The sequence below is a fragment of the Solanum stenotomum genome, chromosome 9 (assembly GCF_019186545.1).
Source record: "Solanum stenotomum isolate F172 chromosome 9, ASM1918654v1, whole genome shotgun sequence".
NCBI classification, from domain to species: Eukaryota; Viridiplantae; Streptophyta; class Magnoliopsida; order Solanales; family Solanaceae; genus Solanum; species Solanum stenotomum.
The window spans coordinates 14,919,102-14,941,717 of NC_064290.1; the positions used below are offsets into that span (position 1 = coordinate 14,919,102).

The 22,616-nt window shown below is 32.6% G+C and overlaps 2 protein-coding genes across 2 annotated transcripts; both read left to right on the forward strand.

Moving 5' to 3' along the window:
• Positions 1-599: 599 nt before the first annotated feature.
• On the forward strand, positions 600-1,105 carry LOC125877303 (uncharacterized). Its single transcript, XM_049558638.1, has one exon. The coding sequence runs from the start codon at positions 602-604 to the stop codon at positions 1,103-1,105; it is 504 nt and encodes a 167-aa protein (XP_049414595.1). The 5' UTR covers positions 600-601.
• An 18,936-nt stretch (positions 1,106-20,041) lies between these two features.
• On the forward strand, positions 20,042-20,970 carry LOC125876407 (pectinesterase inhibitor 3). Its single transcript, XM_049557591.1, has one exon. It carries the CDS (start codon positions 20,216-20,218, stop codon positions 20,789-20,791), a length of 576 nt encoding a protein of 191 aa, XP_049413548.1. The 5' UTR covers positions 20,042-20,215; the 3' UTR covers positions 20,792-20,970.
• Positions 20,971-22,616: the final 1,646 nt, after the last annotated feature.

Sequence of the window (22,616 nt, forward strand, 5' to 3'; positions counted from 1 at the left end):
CCCGTAAACCGTAAACATCATCATTTTTTCTCCCTATATATGTTGCCCCTCTCTCCCACTTTCTCCATTATCATCATAAATAAGGTGATTTCCACTATTGTAACTTACTGTCCTTTAATTACTACCCTCAAACTCTCAATTTCCTATTATTAAATTAACAATACATAATTACCTATTCAAGAGTTTTTGTTTGGTTATGGAGTATTTTTATTTATGAGCCAAAAAAATCATTTCATATACAACTTTATTAATGAGTTATTTCATTATAAAGCCCTAATCAATCGTCTTAATCAATGATAGTTGGGAAGTAATTTGATCAATTATATTTAGAAAAATGTGTACATAAATTACCACAAATGATTAAAGCGATAAAAATAAATAAAGAGAAAATTAATCATCAGTTTTGTCTGAAAGTAGTTGTGTTTGCACGTGTAGATATTATATTCCCACTTGTGCTGATTGGAATATATGGATGTACCTTAGCATCTTCCTTGACGATTCCCAGCATCTAATCTCAGATGCTTCTCTCAATTCCCTCTTCCTCCTAATCCTTTATATACATACATACATACATTTTGCATTGAGAAAATTAGAATTAAAGATGAATGCAATACTCGAATCTCCAGTTGAAGCTCTTGCTTTCAATTACTGGAGCTTCGATGTCGCCAACATTGTTTGGACATGGGTTGCTGCTGCGGTTAGTTTCTGGAAGATGAAAGCATCTTCTTCAACGCGGTTGCCCACACCTCCAGAGCCAACGTTGGTAACAGTAGCATTAGCTTCATCTTCATCGCAGGTAGAATTAATGCTACTATCAAAAGAGACAACGCCAGCTAGTAATAATATGACAATGTTGTCCGATGATGCTTTTTCGGAAGGAACAAAAGGGAAACTGACGGTGTATTTTAACGTCAGCGATGATGATGATGATGATGATGAGGAAGGAGAAGACGACCACAACGGCGTAGAGTGGTTTGAGAATAATTGGGAGAAATTGAGAAAAGGGGAAATGGGATGGTATTGTTACCAGGATATGAAGGTAATTAACGGCAACATAGTTAGATTGTGGGACGGACAGACGGAATTAAGCACAAAAAACTGTTAGTGCTTGGTAGTTGAAAAAACTTAGCCAATTAGTAGGGAAAGCAATAACGCATAATGAAAAATTGTAAATATTATTGTACCCTTTTTTCGATGTTTTGTACTATTGATACCTAAGTCTTGATGATGAAAAAACTGCATTTTTCGATATTCATTCATCTTCTTTATTTTATGCAAATATTGGTTGGTCTTTCGTATTGAGTTTGTTTTAATTTCTAGATCTGCTAATGTCGTGTTTAAACAGCTCCTATATATCTTTTCAGGAATTTTGGTTAGTTGCTGTTGTAGATTGTTGAATCAAAATTGGCAACTTCATCTTTATGCGTTAAAAAAAATCATGTACTAGAGGTTTTTAATTAACTATTGAAAATGAACCATATTATGATTTAAGTACAAATTAAATTGCGGCTAGGGTGGTGCTTAAAGGTGTCAAAATTAAGCTCAATTATAGCTAATCCGTCTAATTCGTTCAGAATTTTAAGGGTTTGGGCTTAACATAATTTAAATTAGGTTCAATCTCAACTCATTTAAGTCCTAACCTATTTTAAAAGAAGAGCAAAAAAGAGTAACTTTCACATTTAACAAACATAAAAATTATATTTGTATATTATAGCTATAGTTTGCATAATTACGCTCCATAGCAAATTTTATGTTTGTTATGGAGCTTTTGATTTGTATAATTCGCTAGATACATCCAATTTTATACAAACTGTTCAGTTTTGTATAAATTCATTTATACATTGTAATTTGCATAATAAGATCTGTATTTGTATAATTATAAGTGTATATGACAAAATATATGTATTTGTATTTGTATATACACTTTTCTCTCGCTTTATACAAACATTATATACATTTTATATATTTTTATACCGAATGGGTAATTGTATACCGAAAATGGCTAATTGTATACCGAACCAGATGACAAAAAAATGGGATGTTTGTTGTGAATTACAAATAAAATAAACTATGGCTATAACATTTAATTTGAATTAATAGTTTGTTGTTTCATACAATTTTCCCTTAAAAGAATCTTCAATTGAGCCCAATATAATCTCCAATTTCAACCTAACTCTTTATTTGCATTGATGTAATGTATTTTCTTATATTGAAGGTATAGATTACTATTTATTTTATATCTTTTAGGATTTATCTATCAATTTGTAACTTCTTTATTAAAATTTTCTTGAGTTAAAGGTCAAATTGTGGTTATAAAACTTAAATAACAATATATTAAAATTATTGAGATTAAGCAGGTCAAATTGGGCGGGTCAAGACTCAACCCGCTTTTAAGCCCATTTGAACCCACCCAATGTAAACTTAGGCAGGTTAGGACCCAACCCAATTTTTATTTCAATTTATTTTAATATCTCTAATTTCAACCCAACCCTCCCATTCGACACACCTAGTGTTACTCATCAACTCTCCTTAGTTTGCTTACACTTGGTTTGCTGCTGCAAAATAGTACCTAGTCTTAGGAGTGTCAAAAGAATATGAAAAACCGACCGAACCGAACCGATTTATGTTTTTTCTTCAATAAACCGTCCCGAACAATTTTTATTTCAATTTATATTAATATCTCTAATTTCAACCCAACCCGCCTTTAAGCCCATTCGATCCAATGTAAACTTAGGTGGGTTAGGACCCAACCCAATTTTTATTTCAATTTATTTTAATATCTCTAATTTCAACTGAACCCGGCCATTTGACACACCTAGTGTTACTCATCACCTCTCCTTAGTTTGCTTACACTTGGTTTGCTGCTGCAAAATAGTACCTAGTCTTAGGAGTGTCAAAAAAATATGAAAAACCCATCGAACCTAACTGAATCGAACTGATTTATTGTTTTTTTCAATAAACCGTCCTGAACAATTGGGATGGTCTTTTTAATATATGAAAAGAACCGAAATTTTTTCGAATGGAACCGAACAACCTTACATGTATGTAAATATATTTTATATATTAACAATATGTTAAATTTAATATATAAATATATTTTATAATAATTTTTAAATATAAATATAACCTAGGTCCTAGGTCTCTAGTGACTAGATAACTTTGGGTCTTTGCTCTTTAATTAACCTTTACTTAATTAAGTTTAAAATTAAAGGATATTGTAATAGATACTCTATCAAACAATTCAACAAAACTTATGCAAACACTCCTATTAAATGTTTAAGATCAAACAATACGGTAACAAGGCTTTACATTATTGTCTTCTTGATGAAGAATTAAAGTGCTTCTTTTCAAGAATATATTGCAAAAGAAATATTTTAATAGTAGTATATTTTGAGGTGATATTTTAAAAGTAAAAAAATTGAAAACTAACCGAACCGTACCGACGATACCGAAGAGAAACCGATATGATTGAGATGATACTAAAAAATCTAATCTTGGTTATATATTATAAAATAACCGAAAAAATAGAATATATAATTTTTTAAAATAACCAACCGAACCGTACCATTAACACTCCTACCTAGTCTCTGTCTGCTTCCGTTTTCTAATATCTTTTGTGGCTATGCAAGGTGTTAAAAATAAAATTTAAAAATGATGAAAACTATATTCACAAATGGCAGCCATGGAAATTAATGATTTTTGGATTTTCTTTTTGTAGTGTGATAGGAACTGCTGTCAAAGAATACTTTAAAATGGTTGGATAGAAATGAAATCAGCTGAAAACAGCATTAGATATATACCACTACATCAAAATTAATCTTTAGCAATAATAACTTAATTACTCTAAATATACTTTTTAAGAGCAATCAACGCTCTTTAAAAATGTCTCTAAAGCCTATAACGACATTAGATCCAATGGCTATAGTGGTATTTTTAGAGGGATAAATGTATTATTTCCACTATTCAAGGTCATGAACAACACATTACTATGAAGATCAAGAAGAATAGAGGTAGCTCTTTTGTTACTGTTGTATATGCAAAATGCTCAAAAAAAAATTGACAGAATAGTTGTGGTTCAGTCTAGAAAGCTCAAACAAGGTTATAAACAAGTCTTGTAATATTCAAGGGGACTTAAAATGGCATCCTTAATACTGAATCTATAAAATATTAAAAGGCGCACAACTTTAATGCGAAGTGCATGCGCATAAGCTCAGTGGCAAGTGGATATGCATAACTATGCATAGCATGCAAGATCATACCCCTATAGAGTTAATTTAATTTTTTAATTTACTATCCAAATTTAGATATTCTTCGTGAAATTTCTGGCTACATCATTATATAACTGCCTAAATAAATACAATATAATTTCGTACTTCAGCTCTAAACGACTTTTTAAAATTACTCTAAGATATTCTTTTTTCAACTTTAATCAAACATTGTCACCGCCTACTTAGAATTATATTACAACGTACAGTAATATGTTGGCTATTATAATATTAGTAATGATGGTATGGTAACCACAATACTTTTTAGAAAATATTAAAGAAATGGAGTAGTTAAATAAATCCAAGAGTAGATATGCGAATATCCAATTAAAGAAGCCAAATTAGATATTCAAACATTTCTCACCACTAGCTTGTGCTGCATGTCGTTTGATGTGATATATTCTATGTTACGAATCATCATCTTATATATACAAAACGAAAAAACTTTATTTTCCGTATTTATTATACATGACTGACTTTTCTTTATCTCATAAGTACCAATATTAAAAATTTAACAGTTCAAAAGTATAAGATTTGTGCGATTAAAAAAATCTCGCATGATTAGTATTAATCATATAATATACAAAATAGAATTTCTCATAAAACAAACGATAGACTCAAAAATCAACAAGTTAATTTAGAATTCATTGATTTTCTTTTCCTTCCGGCCTAAATGAACTTCTACTTGATTCTCTCAAAGTTATGTTCAATTCCCAAGGTAGAAGCTTATACGGTCACAATTATGAGTAGTCAAGAATCTAAAATGATGTGTGCAAAAAAAGAAAAAAAAAAAAAGAGATGATCAAAATGAAAATCGACAAAAAATGTATTGATGCGGGCCAACCTTAACGGCCGTTATAGCCAATAAACTTATTTAAGACACACAAATTTAGTGACAAGAGACGATAGAGAAACGAGAGCAGCAGGTAGCAACTTGCTAATAGGATTGCGATGGAGCAGTAATTTAAGAATTGAGACACTATCAGACTTTGGTTGATCCATTGAATTGAACATGTGACTGTAGTCGACATATTGATCTATTTCAATATTGAGTTCTGCCATTAAGCGCACCAAACATTTTCAACCCCAAATACATTTTGTGGTACACATAAAACCAATTTGGATCTTACCTTACCATCAGCATCTAATTCAATATCCTCTCTCACCCTAATCCGATCCCTTATATATATATATAACATTGACAAAATTAGGAAAAGAAAACAATACATCTGTCGAATATCCTGTTAATTAGAATAAAGGAAAATGTCAGCCGTTAGTCTCTTCTTGACCAAGGCTACCCATATATGATTTATATATAGTTTGGTAATTTAGATGTTAGCGGAAACGTGAAATTAAAGAACAAGGAAGAACAACAATATTTAACGTGATTTGGATCAAAATGATCCTACGTTCACCAAAGAACAACTGCACCAATATTTATTTCGGCAAAATGGTCTGGTGGAATACTTGTATGAGTTTGTATTGTGGATTCTTCTACTTAACATTTTGTCAATTGAACCCTTACACTCTGTTTTGATCATTGTTACCCATTGGATTGTATTGTATCGTTGCTATACCTACAATGTTTGTTTGATTGTTACTTAAAATGTATTGTATTGTATTGTATTGTTAAATTTCATTGTTACGTAACAATGAAAACCCCTATTTTATGGAACAACCGATTTGGTGTGTTCCCATTGTTACTTAATTGCTTTTTTCAATTATATCTTTACATAATATTTCAAAATACTATTTTACCCTTTACCTTATATTATTTAATTCTAGTCAAACCTTCTATCCTAGAAAAATTAAGGAAATTTTAGTAAATTTATAAATTACAATACAGTACAATACAATCAAACCAAACAATTAAAATGTTATTAAACAACAACAAATAATACAGTCTAGCCAAACATTATATCTACCATACAATACAGTACATAATAGAGTACAATACAAATAATACATTATTAAACAATGGGTAACAATAATCCAAACAGAGTGTTAAATTCAATAAAACACAACATATTAAACTCCTCTGACTATTGACCATGCTTATGTGGCATTAATATAGATGAGTTGGCAAGAGAGTGTAACTACACGTGTGTTAAGGCAAGTGAACATGATATTTTAAATTATTAAAATTATAAAAAAATAAAATAATAAATTTTTGAAAAGAAAAAAATACATCTTCTTCCCCACACCACCTTCTTTTTCAGCTAACCCCACCCCCACCCCATCGCTGCCCCAACCCTATTTTTCTTTCTTCTCTAAACCCTATCATTATCTTTTTTAGCTGATCTTGGCATTGACACTTTCGTGACGTCAAATTTCATGGCGATTATCAGTGGAGGGAGAGAGCGGCGTTAGTTTCATGGTGGTGCTCGCCGGTTCTCAGTGGTCTGACAGGGAGAGAGGTAGCGCTAGTCCCTTTTCGCTAGAATGGGAGGCGATGTTGGTCCCTTTTTCGCCAGAATAAGAGGCGGCGGGGGAGTTTGCTAGTACGCCGAGAGGATAGAGAGGAGACCTCATTTCTGGTGGTTCGTAGGGGGTCGTCAGTGGTGTAGGGAAAGGAAAATAGTGAAAGGGAGAGCGAGGTGGGAGATAACACGAGGAACTGGTCACGACGGTGAAAAGGTTTGCCGGCTGGAGCTGGTGGAGTGGCCGCTTACTACTGGTTTTGTGAAGGTCGGAGAAGATGAGTGATTTTACTTTAAGAAATAAATTAAATTCTTATTATTTTTTTCCCCACAAATCACGTAAAACTGATTTTCTTTCCCACAAATCACGCATAACTGATTGATATCAATCCATTTCAATTTGTAACAACTTCACAGAATTCAAAAATCAAATTTTTATCTTCTCTATCAATTCAAAATTTTGAATCTCAAATCTGCCATTGTAGATGATTGGATAAACGATTCACAGTTTCAAATTATTAATTCAAAATCGTCGAGTATAAGAAATCGTTCAAAGCATAACAAAGAGACGGAAACTTCTCTTGGGTGGTTTTAGCAAATGGGTTGAATCTATTTCCAAGAAACAATTTTGTAAATTCAATTCTTGGAGATAGAGATGGAGATACGGCGGCAAATGGAATTCGGCACTGAAATAGGGTCATTTTTTGTGGCAGATGAAGAATAAAACAGGTGTTTTAGTTACCCAATTAAATGAAGTGAAGTTGAAGAAGGGATTGTTGATATAATAAATATGGAGAAACTAATTGAGTCCTAACAGAATCAACAAATTCAAAATTTAAATTTCTTCTCTTGTTCATCAAAGAATTTTTTAAACTTATCGACAAATTGTACTGATACAACATGAACCTATCGATCTTGTTGAGACATTCCACAATATAAGAAAGTGAGGTGAGGTATGAACGATATAAAAGTGATGAAATTGTTGTTGGTTAAAATATTGATTTTGTGAATCTCAAATTAGTCATTGCAGTTAAGTTAGAGATCGATGAGTTGAGAAAAAAATTGAAGATCCGATACATCGTTGATGTGAAGAAACAAGAGACTGAATTTTCAATGTATCCACTATGTATTGATACAACGGACAAAAAGGCTGAAGACATACATAGTTTTAGTGGATCATTCATACCTTTTATAATTTTGTATAATTGTTTTTTGATTTGTGTTTTCGAGATGGATAAATTTATCAATACATTACTATATATGTATCTTGTTTAAATTGATAAGTATTGTATTTCTACTAGATACATTAAATAAGTAATTGTTGCCATAAGATGTTAGGTTTGAGATCGATACATTACTGTGTGAATTGTGATAGTTGCTATGTATTAGATATATTTAGTATAAATTTGAATTTGCGTATCATGCGAAAAAAATAGTGCATGATACATTACTATTTATGTATCTTATTTTGTTTGAGAAATATTGTATTTTATAAAAAGATACATTATACATGTAATTTTTCCCAATAATATTTTGTGTGTGATACATAACACAATAGTGAGTTGATATGTATATGATACATGTAATAGAGTTTGAAAACTGTTGAATGTTGATATATATTATGTATCATGTACATATCAATTAATTTGATACACGATGCTTTATCTAAATAATAATAAGGTTTATGTATCAAGTATATTTATTGAGTAATGTGTAAAGGCACATAATCTTCTAATTTAAATAAGTCTGAACAAAAATTAAATACTGCAGATACATAACAACAATTGATACATGGTAGATAATACAATTTGTAATAACTATATATCAGATAATAACTTACATAAATCCATAGTGTAAGACCTTTTTTTTTTAATTAAAATGGATGGGCAAAGCCCATTTGATATAAAAAAAGAAGAAGAAGCAAACATACAAGTATGACTAAGCCCAAAGAAGGACCCAGTCCAATATCCTAAAGTAAAATCTATTCTAAAATTAGGAAACAAAAAAGAACAAATTAGGAAAGGGAAAGGGACGGGTCTGCTTCTCCAGAATAGCCCTAGCTGCAGTTCCCATCGCAATTGAAAGCTTCATCACATAGCCATGAACCTGGAACAACTAAATTGGTACATCAAGCTCTGGGTGTATTTCATATCAAACGTTAACAAGTCTCACTAACATCATGAAATCGTCTCAACCGAAGACTTCTCCAACTCAACGACATTCAACTAAACGTTCAGGTCAAGTGGCGACACTCCCTCACTTTCATATTCTATTTTCACGGTTAATTTTACCTGATTTTGACCCTCGTATGTTTCTTCCCTTAGCTGTGTCAGATTGAGCTCAACAAGGAGCTAATACCAATGACTACAACTTTAGGACAAAGCTACAATGATCTCCTTCAGGTAATCTGTGATTTTGTGCTACTGCTGCTGCGTGACTCTGTTTGTGTTATTAGCCTAACCCTTCAATTCCAGCATGTGTTTGTAATGTCTTAATTTTTGGCATTATGTACCACTATAACCAGACTGCTGATATTGGTTCAACCATTTTGTGAAAAAATTTCATTTTACAGCATAGTAACCCGTAGATTAGGAATTTGACTTTTATCCATGTTTAATAATGTCTTAGCTTCCCTAGGTAATGCTTGAAAATTATTCTAACTAATGAAATTTGTACCTGCAAAAGAAAACACAATATTAGCCATAAATTCTGCCAGTTTGTTCCCTTCTTGCAATGTGTGTTCAATGGCCACGTCCAATCCTTTCTTAAGAACTCGTATTCTGTTAATCTCAAGTGACACCTCCTAAGGAATGTGCCATTCTCCTTTTACCATTTTTTTGACAGCTAATGAATCTGTTTCCAAAACCAAAGGAAATAGACTGTGAATCTTACAATATTCCAGCCCTAGTCTCATAGCTACTATTTTAGCTTTTAAATTGTTTGACACTCCAATCATTTTTCCTTCAGCATATACTAGATTGCCTTGATCATCTCTAACACAGAAAGCAGAAGAGTTTGGTCCAGGGTTGCCTTTGGAAGCCCCATTTATATTACACTAAAAATAATTTTGCATAGGTAACTTTTAGTAAACCACTTTACAGCCTACCGTAAGACTATATTCAGTCAAGAATTGTACAATTTCAGGCCAATTATTGGGCATATTATGCATCCATGGATATCTCTGCTTAGCCAATAGTATTAAGTTACTGCAAATCCCTCCCCTCATGCTCATATAAGTCATACAACCACCAAACTTCTTAACATTTCTTCTTTTCCATACTTGCCAAAAAATAAACATTGGAATAGCCATTATCAAAAGTTTAAGTTCTGCAGAACATTTTGCATTCCACCATTTATACACAGTGTCTTCCAAATGAATGAAAGGACCCTCCACTCCTATTGTACCTGCAAAGTATGTCCATATTGAATTAGTATTTGAACATCTAATGAATAAATGTTCAATAGTCTCTAGAGCTCCATCTGCACAGCATTCACATTCCACCCCATCACACATTCTATTTCTAACAAGAACTTCACCAATTGGAAGTCTGTGTTGCCATATTCTCCAAGTAATTAAGGAATGAAACCTTAAATGGAATTCCTGTAATCCAAATATGTTTGTAGTTTAGACATGTTTCATTTTTTTCCCTTAGAAATTCCCAAGCAGAACCAACTGTGAAATTTCCAGTAGCATTCAACATCCACTAAGGTTTATCCCACTGCACCTCATCCTCAGAATTCCTAAGAAGTTGACTTACATGTCTACTGAAATTTTCCATAAAACTTAATTGCAATAAATCAGAATTCCACTCTCCATTCAAAAAGCACTGTTTTTGACCTCTTTCGATTGTACATTTCTAGTAGACTCAATAAGCATAATGTAATGAAGTGCCCCTAATTGTGACCAATTATCATACCAAATACTTGAATGTCCACATTTTGGTTCCCAGCAAATATGTTGATCAATCAAATCTCTAGCATCCAGCATATATTTCCAAGTTAAAGAACCCCTTTTCCATTCCACCATTTCAGACCTCTCTTTTTTACAGTATTTATTCCACATAAAATTAGACCACAAAGACTTATGAGTTCTAAATATCCACCATAGTTTTGCAAATAAGGCTTTAGAAATATCAAAAAGAGATTTAAATCCCAAACCCCCTTCCTCCTTGGGTTTACACAACTCTGACCAAGCCACCCAGTGCTTGTTACTGCCCACATCCCTAAACCTCCAAAAAAATTTAGCAAAAACTCTATGCAAATCATGTATAACACATTTTGGAGGAATACTAGTAGACAAGAGATATATAGGGATGTTGTTTAACACATTTTGAATTAGAACAGTCTTACCTCCAAATGATAACAACTTTCCTTTCCAAGCTTGAAGCTTGTTATACACCTTTTTCATCAATTCTGCAAAGTGTGTTTTTTTCTTCTTGGCATGACCAATAGGACAACCCAAATACATAATTGGAAAACTCCCTCTAGAAAAACCAGTCTTCATTTCAATGTCAAAAACCAACTCATTTGTTATATTGTGAAAAAACAAAGAATGAGCTCTTTTGTATATTAATCATCTGCCCTGATTGTTTCTCGTAATCCCTAAGAGTTGTCATCAATAACTCTAAAGATGTACCATCTGCTAAAGTAAAAATAATAGTATCATCTGCATAAGAAAGATGATTAATATTATCACTTCATTTTGGTAATCCATAACCCTTGTAGACCTCATTGTAACACAAAGCATTTAAGCTTCTAGAGAGAACTTCAACAGTTAGAATGAACAAGGCAGGGGATAGAGGGTCCCCTTGCTTCACTCCCCTAGTTGAGTGAAAGAAGTCAGTAGCCTGCCCATTTATAAGAATAGAGTATCAGTTGTTAGCAACCAATCTCTAAACTTTATCCACAACACCCGAATCAAAACCTAATCTCTCCAGCACCTTTATAAAAAAATCTCACTCCACTCTATCATAAGCCTTTGCCATATCTAACTTAATCACCACATTTGCAGGTTTACCTCTCTTATCAATATCAGAAATAATCTCATGAGCAAGCAAAACATTTTTTGTTATACTTCTTCCTTTCACAAAACCAATCATTGGTTTTGTGAAGTCAAAGAGGGAAGGAGAACTCCAATTCTATCATTCATCACCTTTGAAATTACTTTGTTAAGAAAATTACTCAGGCTAATTAGTCTTAAGTGTGAAAAAGATTGAATATCATATTTCTTAAGCAATAAAACCAGGTTAGTATGAGTAATAGACTTAGGAAGTGTAGCACCTGAAAAGAAAGCATCAACCATTTTAACCACATCATCACCAACAGTATCCAGCATAGCTGATAAAAATGACCAGTGAACCCATCATGGCCACTAACATTGTCCCCATTGAGAGCAAACACTGCTTTTTTTATTTCATCCTTAGTAAGGTGCATTTAACTTGCAGTTGTCATCATCAATAACACTCTTTTGAATATATCTCAATATTGGGGTTTCCCCCATAATATAGTTGCCTGTAAATTGATTCTTGAAAAATTCATGAGTAGTTGTTGCCACTTGTTCTTCCCCTTCCATCCATTCACCTTCTATGTTTTGAATTCTGTTGAAGCTCATTCTTTTCCTTCTACCTCTCACCAAGCTGTGAAAGAATCTAGTATTTTTCTCCCCTTCAATAAACCATTGAATTCCAACTTTCTATCTCCATTACTCTTCCTCAAAATGTACATATTTCTTTAATTCTGCATAAGCTTGATGTAGAGTTCTTCTATTATCTGCAGTGGGAGCTTCTTCAAATAATTGCTCCTTCACCCTTACAATCTTCTCCCTAATAACAAGTTGTTTGAAAATGTCACCAAAAGTCATTCTACTCCAACTAGAAAGGCAACTTTGGTATTTTTCAACTTTTGTTTCAAATTTATAAACACATCAACCTCTTTAGAAACCCAATTGTCCTTCACTACTTGATGGAGCATGATCAGACCTTGTTCTTGCCAAATGTTCTACTTCTACCATCCCAAAGACTCCCAGAAAGTCATTATTCATCATGTATCTATCCAGCCTTTTGAATATACATTGGTTATCAGTCCTCCCATTCCACCATGTAAAAGGGCTCTCTTTATAATTAACTTCCACCAAGTCACAAGAATTTACACAAAATGCAAAATCCTCATACTCATTAGGATATACGGGCAAGCCACCAATCTTCTCCTCGTCAATCATAATGACAATAAAATCAACCCCAATCAACCAAAGAGCATTTTGATTAGCATTACTAATACAACAAATCTCATTCCATAGTTGAACCCTTTCATCAGCATCACACTTGGCATAAACTATAGAAACAATCAATGGAATATTGGTTTCCTAGAAAATTAACCTGAGAGTCGGCATATGTTCTGTATCAGCCATCACTTTCACCTGAATATGCTCTTTAATGAATATCCAAATTTTGCCATTATAGTTATAATTAGCATACTCCATGCCCAGTCTCATTTTGAATCTTTGTATACTATTATTATCTTGAAAAGAGTCCATCAAAGCAATGATAGAAAACTTGTGAAATATGTGTAACATCTGAATTCTATGGAATGAATTTTGAGATCTAATGGACCCCACATTCCAAAAAAAATTCTTTTTCATCATTTAGACTCATTCCTGGTCCTCCTTCTAGGATTTGATCTTGTAGGTAATACTTTCCTTTTACTTTTGCATCTAAGTGTTATTGATGATGAATGTGAGATCCCTGTTTCTTGAAAGGCCTTATAATCAATCTGCAAAACTTCTTCTTCTTAACTCTTTCCTGTTGCATTACTGTTAACCATTTCTTGACCCTCAACTTCCCCTTGGTGTGATACCATCTCATGTAAGGTTTGAACAGGCTGTGATTTAAAACAAACTACTTTCATATCCTGATTTTTGTGTTCATCCTCCTTCCTTGTCAATATTACAGACATCTGCAAATGGGGTGGAAACCTCTCCTCTTTTGGCTCCAAAATTTGTAGGGGAATTTGAAAAGAAGCATGAACCAGGCTACTTTCCAGTTGCTCGATGGGCAACTGTTGATGAGCTAACTCAACATTAGTTTTTTCATCCTCACTATCTCCAAATTCACTTCATCATTGACCCCTGCATTAATCACCATAGCATCTTCCATTTGTACCAAAGGCCCCTTGTCACTTGCATAACTGTCCCCACCTTCTACTATTGTAACCTCCATTTTACCTCTAGCTTTAACAAGCTCATGAATAGATTCACTCCTTACACCCTCCACTCCTCCTCGAAGAATATGACTATGATTTTCCACCTCTCTTATTATTGGTTGATCAAGCACCTCAAAAGAATTTTTGAGGGTCCCCTCACTCTCTTGAACCTTAGTATTCATTAATTCTCCAGCATTCTTTGTAAAATTTCTATTAGTAGGCTTCTATTTGCTCTTTACAGCTCCTTTGTAAGAATGCATCTCATCTACTGGTTGTATTGTTTTTTGTCTGTCCTCATGTTGTTGCACCAAATCTGGATGAAGTATCCTGCAATCGTCTTCACCATGACCCTGTAATTTACATTTTTTGCAATAAGCTGGTAATGAATTATACTGAATTTTTACTGTAGCAACTCTATTCTCAAAAGTGTTCTCATCTTGTAACTGCATCTGCACAAATTCAGGTTTTTCAGCTAGCAAATCCACTTGGACCTTCACCCTTGCATAACTTGGATGCGACTTATTTACTGTTGCCAGGTCTAACTGAAGGGGTTTCCCAACCACAGACGCAAGAGAGAACAATACTTCCTTCACAAAGAAAGTTGGCAACAAATCTGGGAAAGAGATCCAAGTTGTAGCCTTCGTCGTCTCTTCGCTAGCTTTGAAATTTGCATCATATATAAATGGCCTCATTTGATATGCAAATCCATCATTTACAATTATGTAATAAGAAGTTTTAGACAGTATTTTAATATAATCCTCCATACGATCAAATCTCATTAAAATATGTCTATTACGAAGATATCCAATATGACATCCCCCTGTTATCCCACACTGATTGGGAATCAAGGGTCGTAATTCATAGCTCCATATGAGAATTTACCCACCACAGCAAGTTGCAAATTCTCTAAAATATTCTTTCTTTGTATTTCACTAGCAGTCTAGGAGATAGTAGGAATACCCCCTACTAGGTTTGGCTTTTTCTGTGGAATGGGTTTTACATCATCAATGGTTTTCCCTTTGCCTATCATATCATTCATTCGATGACCTTTGATAATAACTGTAAACGAACTTGTAATTGGAGTTGTATGAATGTTGGGTACCATCTTGGTATTTAATGGTGGAAAATTACTTGATGATGAAGGATCCAACCCAGCCATCTGGGTGGCGACCTTCGAACGGTAACATGAAACAAATCACCGCCATTAAAACTCTACTAGGTCGCCGTCAAAACCAGTATATAAGGTTTATTGTCATAGTGTAAGACCCTAAATTACATCTTATCCCTATTTTTTTCTATTTTAAAAAATCCCTTAAAATATCAGTCATCCGGATACATAAGTTTCATTCGGATACATTAATTGTGATACATTATAAAACTTTCTATTACGCTTAATATGGAATATTAACGTAAATTTGATTATTTTTTCCCACAAATCATGCAGAACTGACTTTCTTTTTCACAAATCATGCAGAACTGATTGATATCAATCCATTCCAATCTGTAACAATTTCACAAAATTCAAAAATCAAATTTTCATCTTCTCTATCAATTCAAAATTTTGAATCTCAAATCCGCCATTGTAGATGATTGAACAAACGATTCACGATTTCAAATCATCAATTCGAAATCGTCGAGTATAAAAAATCGTTCAAAGCATAACAAAGAGACGAAAACTTCTTTTGGGTGGTTTTAGCAAATGGGTTGAATCAATTTCCAAGAAACAATTTTGTAACAAAAAAACCAACAATTTGATTCTCCTTCTCCTTCTCAACATATCGATAATGTATCAGATTGTTGTTGCATTTGTGGTAGTCCATTGGGTGCACAATAAAAACCTTGCCAATACATTGTCATAGCAAGTCTAGCAGCACCGACATTTGGAGGAGGACGAGATGGACCCCAAGATCTCATATTAGTATTAGAAGAATTTAGTTGAGTAGCCCCAATACTAAATGAAGGGGTCTGACCCATATGTATCAGGAAAAAAATCTGAAAACAAAAATGGAAGAAGACAACAATGGTGAAGACAAAACCCTACATATTCAGATGTATGAAATTGAGTGACTTGAGAGAGAATTCTTTTGAAAATCAAATGAATTTGAAAATTGTAACCGCTAAGAATGTGGAATGAATTTAGGGGGATAAAAGAGGAGTGAAAAGGAGAATGGTGAACGTGGGTTTTGGCTGATGGATCTTATGTATCCGAAAGTTTTAAGAATTGAAAGAAATAAGGGATTTATGAAAATTTCAAAAAGGTAGGAAAAAATGGAGAATAAGGTAAGTAAAGTTGTGTATATAAGTGACGAGAGAGAGTTGCTTGGATGGTAAGCATTCCTCACTTCCAACCCAAAGGTTGCGAGTTCGAGTCACCAAGGGAGCAAAAGGGGTGGGAGCTCCTCGGGAGGGTTAAAAAAAAAAGTTGTGTATATAAGTAATTTTTCCTATATTTTATCCTATTAAAATTTTCTCCCATTATAATTCTTCTATGTGATTCAACTAACACTTTTCCTAATAAAAAAAATTTTGGTCGAACTTTTCCTAATAATTATCATCTCTTCTATATTACAATAAGCTTCAACGGATTAACCAAAGAAATAATGCTCTAATAGTCCCAGAGGGTTACATGGTAGATGAAGTCGTTGTTATTTGGATCTGGTAATGCACCAATAAGAGTTGCTGAGCTATTTATGATTTGGCTTATATAGTCATAATTATTAACTATGTGCTCTGCATATAATTAATATCAGCCATTAGTTGTTGTTGTGTATCAGTTGGCCAGTAATTCTCAAATGAGAATTAATTAGAGCCATGTCAAAATCAGCATGTTCATTTGGTGAACTGAAAGAGCAAAACATTTTACAACTATCATCATCTCAAACCTTGAAATTTTGGTCATCTTCAAAGACTATTTTTACTATAGTTCCATTGCAAAAGCCTATCACCAAATGAAATATAAAAAAAGGAATTAAAGCCTGTCAGGCATTACTCATAGTGATAAAATATTACTCATTTATTTTCGTAACCATTCGATATCTGGAACCACTGTCGGACTAAGGCCCCAATTTTCATTAAAATTAAGACATCTGAATCTGAATGCACATTTGAATAATAAAGATCTTGTCCGTAGATTTGAACACTGAATATGACGATTTGTTTTTGAAACACTTGAATATGTTTAAATTAAATGGTAGTTAAATATTACATTAAAAAATATTAGGAAAAAAGGTCATTCTTTGACAAACGTTAAGGAACTTAAGATATTTGAATTATAAATAAATATTTTAAGTTTGATAAAAATAAAATGGAACTACAGGGATTACATATATAAATTATAGTAATAAAAATAATTATTTAAAAAATATGTAGTAATCGTTTTTTTAAAGAAAAAAATCAACACAAATTAATCTTCAATAAATAAATGAAGCATCTCTATGTTCCATGTTCCATAATGTGTTAACTTGTGTACTCTTTTCTACAATAAATAATGAACATGATACATTCAAAAGATTTTAAATAAATTTATAAAGGCATCATAGTCCGTTTCAACAACACATATTAATAAAGTTAATTTGCACTTTAATCAAATAAAAAATTTATAATAAATTTTATCAATTCTTGATAAACAAGCATCGTGAACAAAAATTAAAAGTTAAGGAAATAATTTGGATAACTTAAGTTGGAGGGTGAGAGATGCTTGGATTTTTTTATGGAGCACAATTTTTTTCGAAAAATAAAAGTGTCTTTAAAAGAGTTTGAAGTGGAATAAGACTCTGTTACAGATCTAATTCATTCAGACACATTAAGAGATTTTTCAGTAAAAGAGAACAAGCGCAGTTAATGGTCTAATGTCTGAACCATTCAGATTCAGACCTCTATTAAGTACAAATAAATAAGACCTAATTCTAATTTAGGAATTGAGTGTGTTGGGTCGGATATATGAGTTAGGTAAAGAATTATATAGGGAGAAAATTTTAATAGAAATAAAAATATATCCACGTAAGCGTCATGTCATACAATATTGGTGGAAACATGAGAGTTAACATCCCAAGCTCAAATATGTGTTTAAAGTTGAATGATAAATGCAAATGTATATAAAAAATTATGACGAAGAATAAATATAATCATTTTTCTAAGAATATAAAGATAAATATGACCCTTTTCCGTAAAATGACTTGTTGACATTTTTGGCCTGGAAATGGTGCAATAATTTTTTATGTAAAGGAACATTTATGGGAGGGAAAGAGGGGCCATTTCAGGCACTGTTGCACATGTCCTGCTCAATCTTTTTGGAAATAAAGTGAAAATGGAAAGACTTTTCATTTGTGATTTCATATTCATTATACATAAAATGGACCATCACATTTTGTACCATTTCTTTCATTTTCTAACATTTGCTTTCACATTCTCATCCCATAGGACTGCATGCAACTATAGTTGGGAAATAAATAGCTAACAAAGATAATAATATCCACCAAAACTAATAAGAATAAGAGAGTAACAAGGATATCGAGTAAACGTAAAAATATAATATTATATTTCTTAACTATTCTAATTAATACCTCCTACCAAACTATTCTAATTGATTTTTCAAAGAATGTTGCATCCTAAAACAGTTGTGACATGATTTTTTTTTTTTAATTATAACCGGACAAGTTCCTGAAATATCTCCATTAATTTTGATTTTTCTTTCTTTTCATTTCTAAGTCATGATCTTATCCTTCAAATATATGGAGTGTATAACGAATTCAATTACAATAATTTATTCATGATTTAGCTAAGTTTTGAGTATATACTTATGAATATCTATGTGTTTTATGTATAATTGTTGTAATCAGTTAATAAATATGATTATATTAAAGGCCAAAAACAACAAGAAATGACCCAAAAAATGGATTGGAACGCAAAGTAAAGTATCCCAAATCAAGATCGAGCCAAAGAGACTGCAGAATTAGAGTCAGGGGTGCTTGCCTCGCGACCGCACCTTTTTCTCGAGATTTTGAAACCAAAATTTTATGCGATGAACTTGTGATGCACGAACAAGGAAGTAGGAGTTCGAGATAGACCCGCGATGGGCTTCGCGCCACAAACCACCTATCTGACAAACCTGGGTGCATGGTCAGAGTTCAACAACTGTTCTAATTATGTGGCCAATTCAACTCATGTGTTTTTACACCACGCGTACAAATTCAACTATATCGTTTCAAGGGTAAACACATACCCTTCATCAATATATATAGATATGTAATGCCATGGATATTACCAAGGGTCTAAGATGTATGAACTAATGATGTGAAAGAAATATTTATACAATCAATGCTAAGTATAACAAAATATAAATAGCTTAAATACCAGAAGCATATCATTACAAATTAAACAGCACTATGTGTGTGTGTGTTTATGTTAAAAAGAGAGTATTGATTTTTGCAAAAAAAACTTGTCGCCCATGTGATCAATTGACACCTGGCAGCCATGTCAAACATTGCACCTTGTGAGTTGTGGGGTTAAATAGTCAAAATCTAACTAAATATTGTTCGTCTTAAAATATAAAATAATAAATAAACTTAACACTTGGACCCTACATGATAAATAATTGCTGTCCTATTTTCTTTCCATTGTCCCATTTTTTCCCAATTGGCAGGTACGTCTAAGAGATATATAATAGACAAGTGCCAACCTGCCACTGCTGGATAGATAAAAGAGAGAACAGTAATTTACTGCTTTCCTGGTACTTTTTTTTTTTTTTTTCTCGTTAGAGTTCGACTATTCTAAATTCACATCAGGTAGTGCCCCATTTAGGAGGACCCTTTATCATAGATTTTTTCATACCACAACTAGAATTTGAAACTTCTAATTTAGGAAAAATTAGTTTCATCCATGGGTCACACTTCACACTTTGAGGGGCGGTGCATTCACTTCTTACTCATTTTATGACATTATCTGTCAAGGTCCCAACTATGTGATACCTCAAACGTAAATGTGTTCCCATAATTGTCTAATTAAGAGTGGAATCTCACGTGATAATTTCATGAAAGTTGCCCAGTTTTAATAAATATCTTTAAAGACGTGTAGGACTAAAATGAGGATGGGAAACAAGCCAAGCTAACATTTTCCTCCAAAATTTGAAGGCACATAAATGCATGCTCATCAATTCACCAACCCCTAAAATTAAAGAAATCACAGCTAGTTCTTGCCCCCTCTCTGTTTTTTGTCCCCTCATAATACAATACAATACATCTCTTGTCATTGCCCCCTACCAACAGTCTATAACACATAACATTCACTAAATCCATCACAAGAAAATCAAATCCTTCTAGTAATTAAGCTAAGAAAATGATGAAAACTCTACTTCTTCATCTTTTTCTCCTCCATCTAATTTCATCAATTATAACCACATCTTCTTCTTCTGTTAGTGACATTGTCCACTCATCTTGCGTGCACGCCAGCTATCCGACAATTTGCATCAGAACACTCTCTTCCTACTCTGGCTCTGCTATTAACACCCCGCAGGATTTAGCTCAAGCCGCGGTGAAAATCACCCTTTCCCGAGCACACAAAGCGTCTGGGTTCCTGTCTCAGGTGAAAGTGGGAAGCAAAAGAGAGAAAGGAGCATTGAGTGATTGTATCGAACAGATGGGAGACTCGATGGAGGAGCTGAGGAAGAGTTTGTCAGAACTCAAACATCTACGCAGGGGAAATGCATTCAAGTGGCAAATGAGCAATTTGGAGACGTGGGTCAGTGCTGCTTTGACAAATGAAGATACATGTCTTGATGGATTCAAGGAAATTGATGGCAAAATCAGGTCTGATGTGAAACGAAAGATTACAAATGTTGCTAGAGTTACTAGTAATGCACTTTACCTTATCAATCGACTTGATGATTCTCGAAACAAAATTCCTCATCCTTGATCATTAATTACCAGGAGAAACAATCGCCTTTCCACAAATGCTTCTTCTTTTTCTTTTTCTGTGTTAACTATGTACTACTATTTTATAAGTTAAACCAGTGTTACTAATGGTGCAATCCTAAGGTAAGAATTGTCTAAATTCCAGTTTGGCCTTGTTCTTATTTGATTTTACGAGACAAACTTATCTCATTCTTGCCCGTAGCTCCAATAATACTGTTTGTTTGACATTTTTAGCTACGAGTTGTTTGGTGCCAACTATAAACTATAATAGTTTCAGGGATAAAATGCAAAACTATTTTATTTTGACTTGATTGGAAGTATTAGGCAGTATTAAGATAAGTGTGAAATAACTTATTCCGAAATAATTAATCTTCAAATAACTTCTTCCTATTAAACGAATTGGATTTCGTCCCAATTTTCGACATGTTCTAAGATGGGATGGGCAGGTGAGATTTAATTGATGAGGAAAATTAGGGGCCATTTTATGGATATAGCACAGATAAGGTGTCGGTGTAAATAATTTAGATGTTTATACAATTATACCAGAAAATTAGACGAAGAAGTTAGAAAAGAGAGCCTAAAAATGTTGCTCCCACCCTTTTTGCTCCCTTAGTTACTCGAATTCCAATTCGAAGGTTGGAAGTGAGGGGTGCTTACCATCCGAGCAACTCCCTCTCGTCGTCAGATTAGTTCATATTCCACCACATGTAAAAAAAACTTAAATTCGTCAAATAATACATGAGTACCTACTTCCTTTCTCTTAATTTACGTGCACCTTTTAGATAGCGTTTTGCCGAAGACCGAAGTTCTCAAATATTCTTAGCAATTCATATTTAGGTCAAGTTTTTGGTGAGATTTCACCATTTGTTTGGCCTCAAATTTTTTCAAATAAATTTGACTATTTCAAAAAATATGATTTATATCCATAAGTTCTAAAAATTATTAAAAATACTCATAAATTTATATTATCATTTTATAATGAATATGTTACGTTAAAAAATAACCTTATAATATAATTAATGACAATCAACAATAACAACATAGCAATATAGGCAAGACAATAAATTAATCATATATTCAAACTTGTCACTGATTCAGTTATAATTATAACTCATTAAACACAAATTGTTCATTTCTCTCAATTTATCACTCAAATTAGAACTCAAACTTTTCCGAAGGAGGTAATAACAAATATTATTTGGAATTAATAAATAATGAGTATTTTTTATAAAATATAAAGTTTGGAGTAATTTTTAAATTTTTTAAAATTCCCAAATACTAGTTTTTTCTAGTATTTGAAAACTTGGAATACTTGACAAATGTCAAGTTATATGACCAAACACCACTTTCCAAATATTCTTGGGGCCAAAAAATAAATTTGACTAAAATTTGAAGTTAAATTAGACTAAATCAATATTATATTATAAAAATTACATATTCTAAAATTATATAAAAATTACTATAAAATTGTATTTTTCTTGTGTTAAAACGATTAAAAACACTATTTTATAATGTTGATAAAAACTTATTAAATTTAAATATCAAAAAATAAAAAGTGTAATATAAATTTATACAAATAGAGTATAACTTTAGGTGTGTTTGGTATGAAGGAAAATGTTTTCCTAGAAAACAAGTTGATTTTTGACTTATTTTCTCATGTTTGGTTGGTGAGTAAAAAATATTTTTCGGAAAAGATTTTTAGTGTTTGATTTATGAATGAAAAATATTTTTGAGAAATATCTTTTATTTTTATTAGAGTAGAAAATAATTTTTGAAATTGAAAATAGTTTTTAAAAACAAACTTAAATTTTTTTTAGGGGGTGGGG

What these genes read in the sequence shown, in the direction of transcription:
- LOC125877303 (XM_049558638.1), top strand. Translation starts at nt 602, where the DNA reads ATGAATGCAATACTCGAATCTCCAGTTGAAGCTCTTGCTTTCAATTAC.
- LOC125876407 (XM_049557591.1), top strand. Translation starts at nt 20,216, where the DNA reads ATGATGAAAACTCTACTTCTTCATCTTTTTCTCCTCCATCTAATTTCA.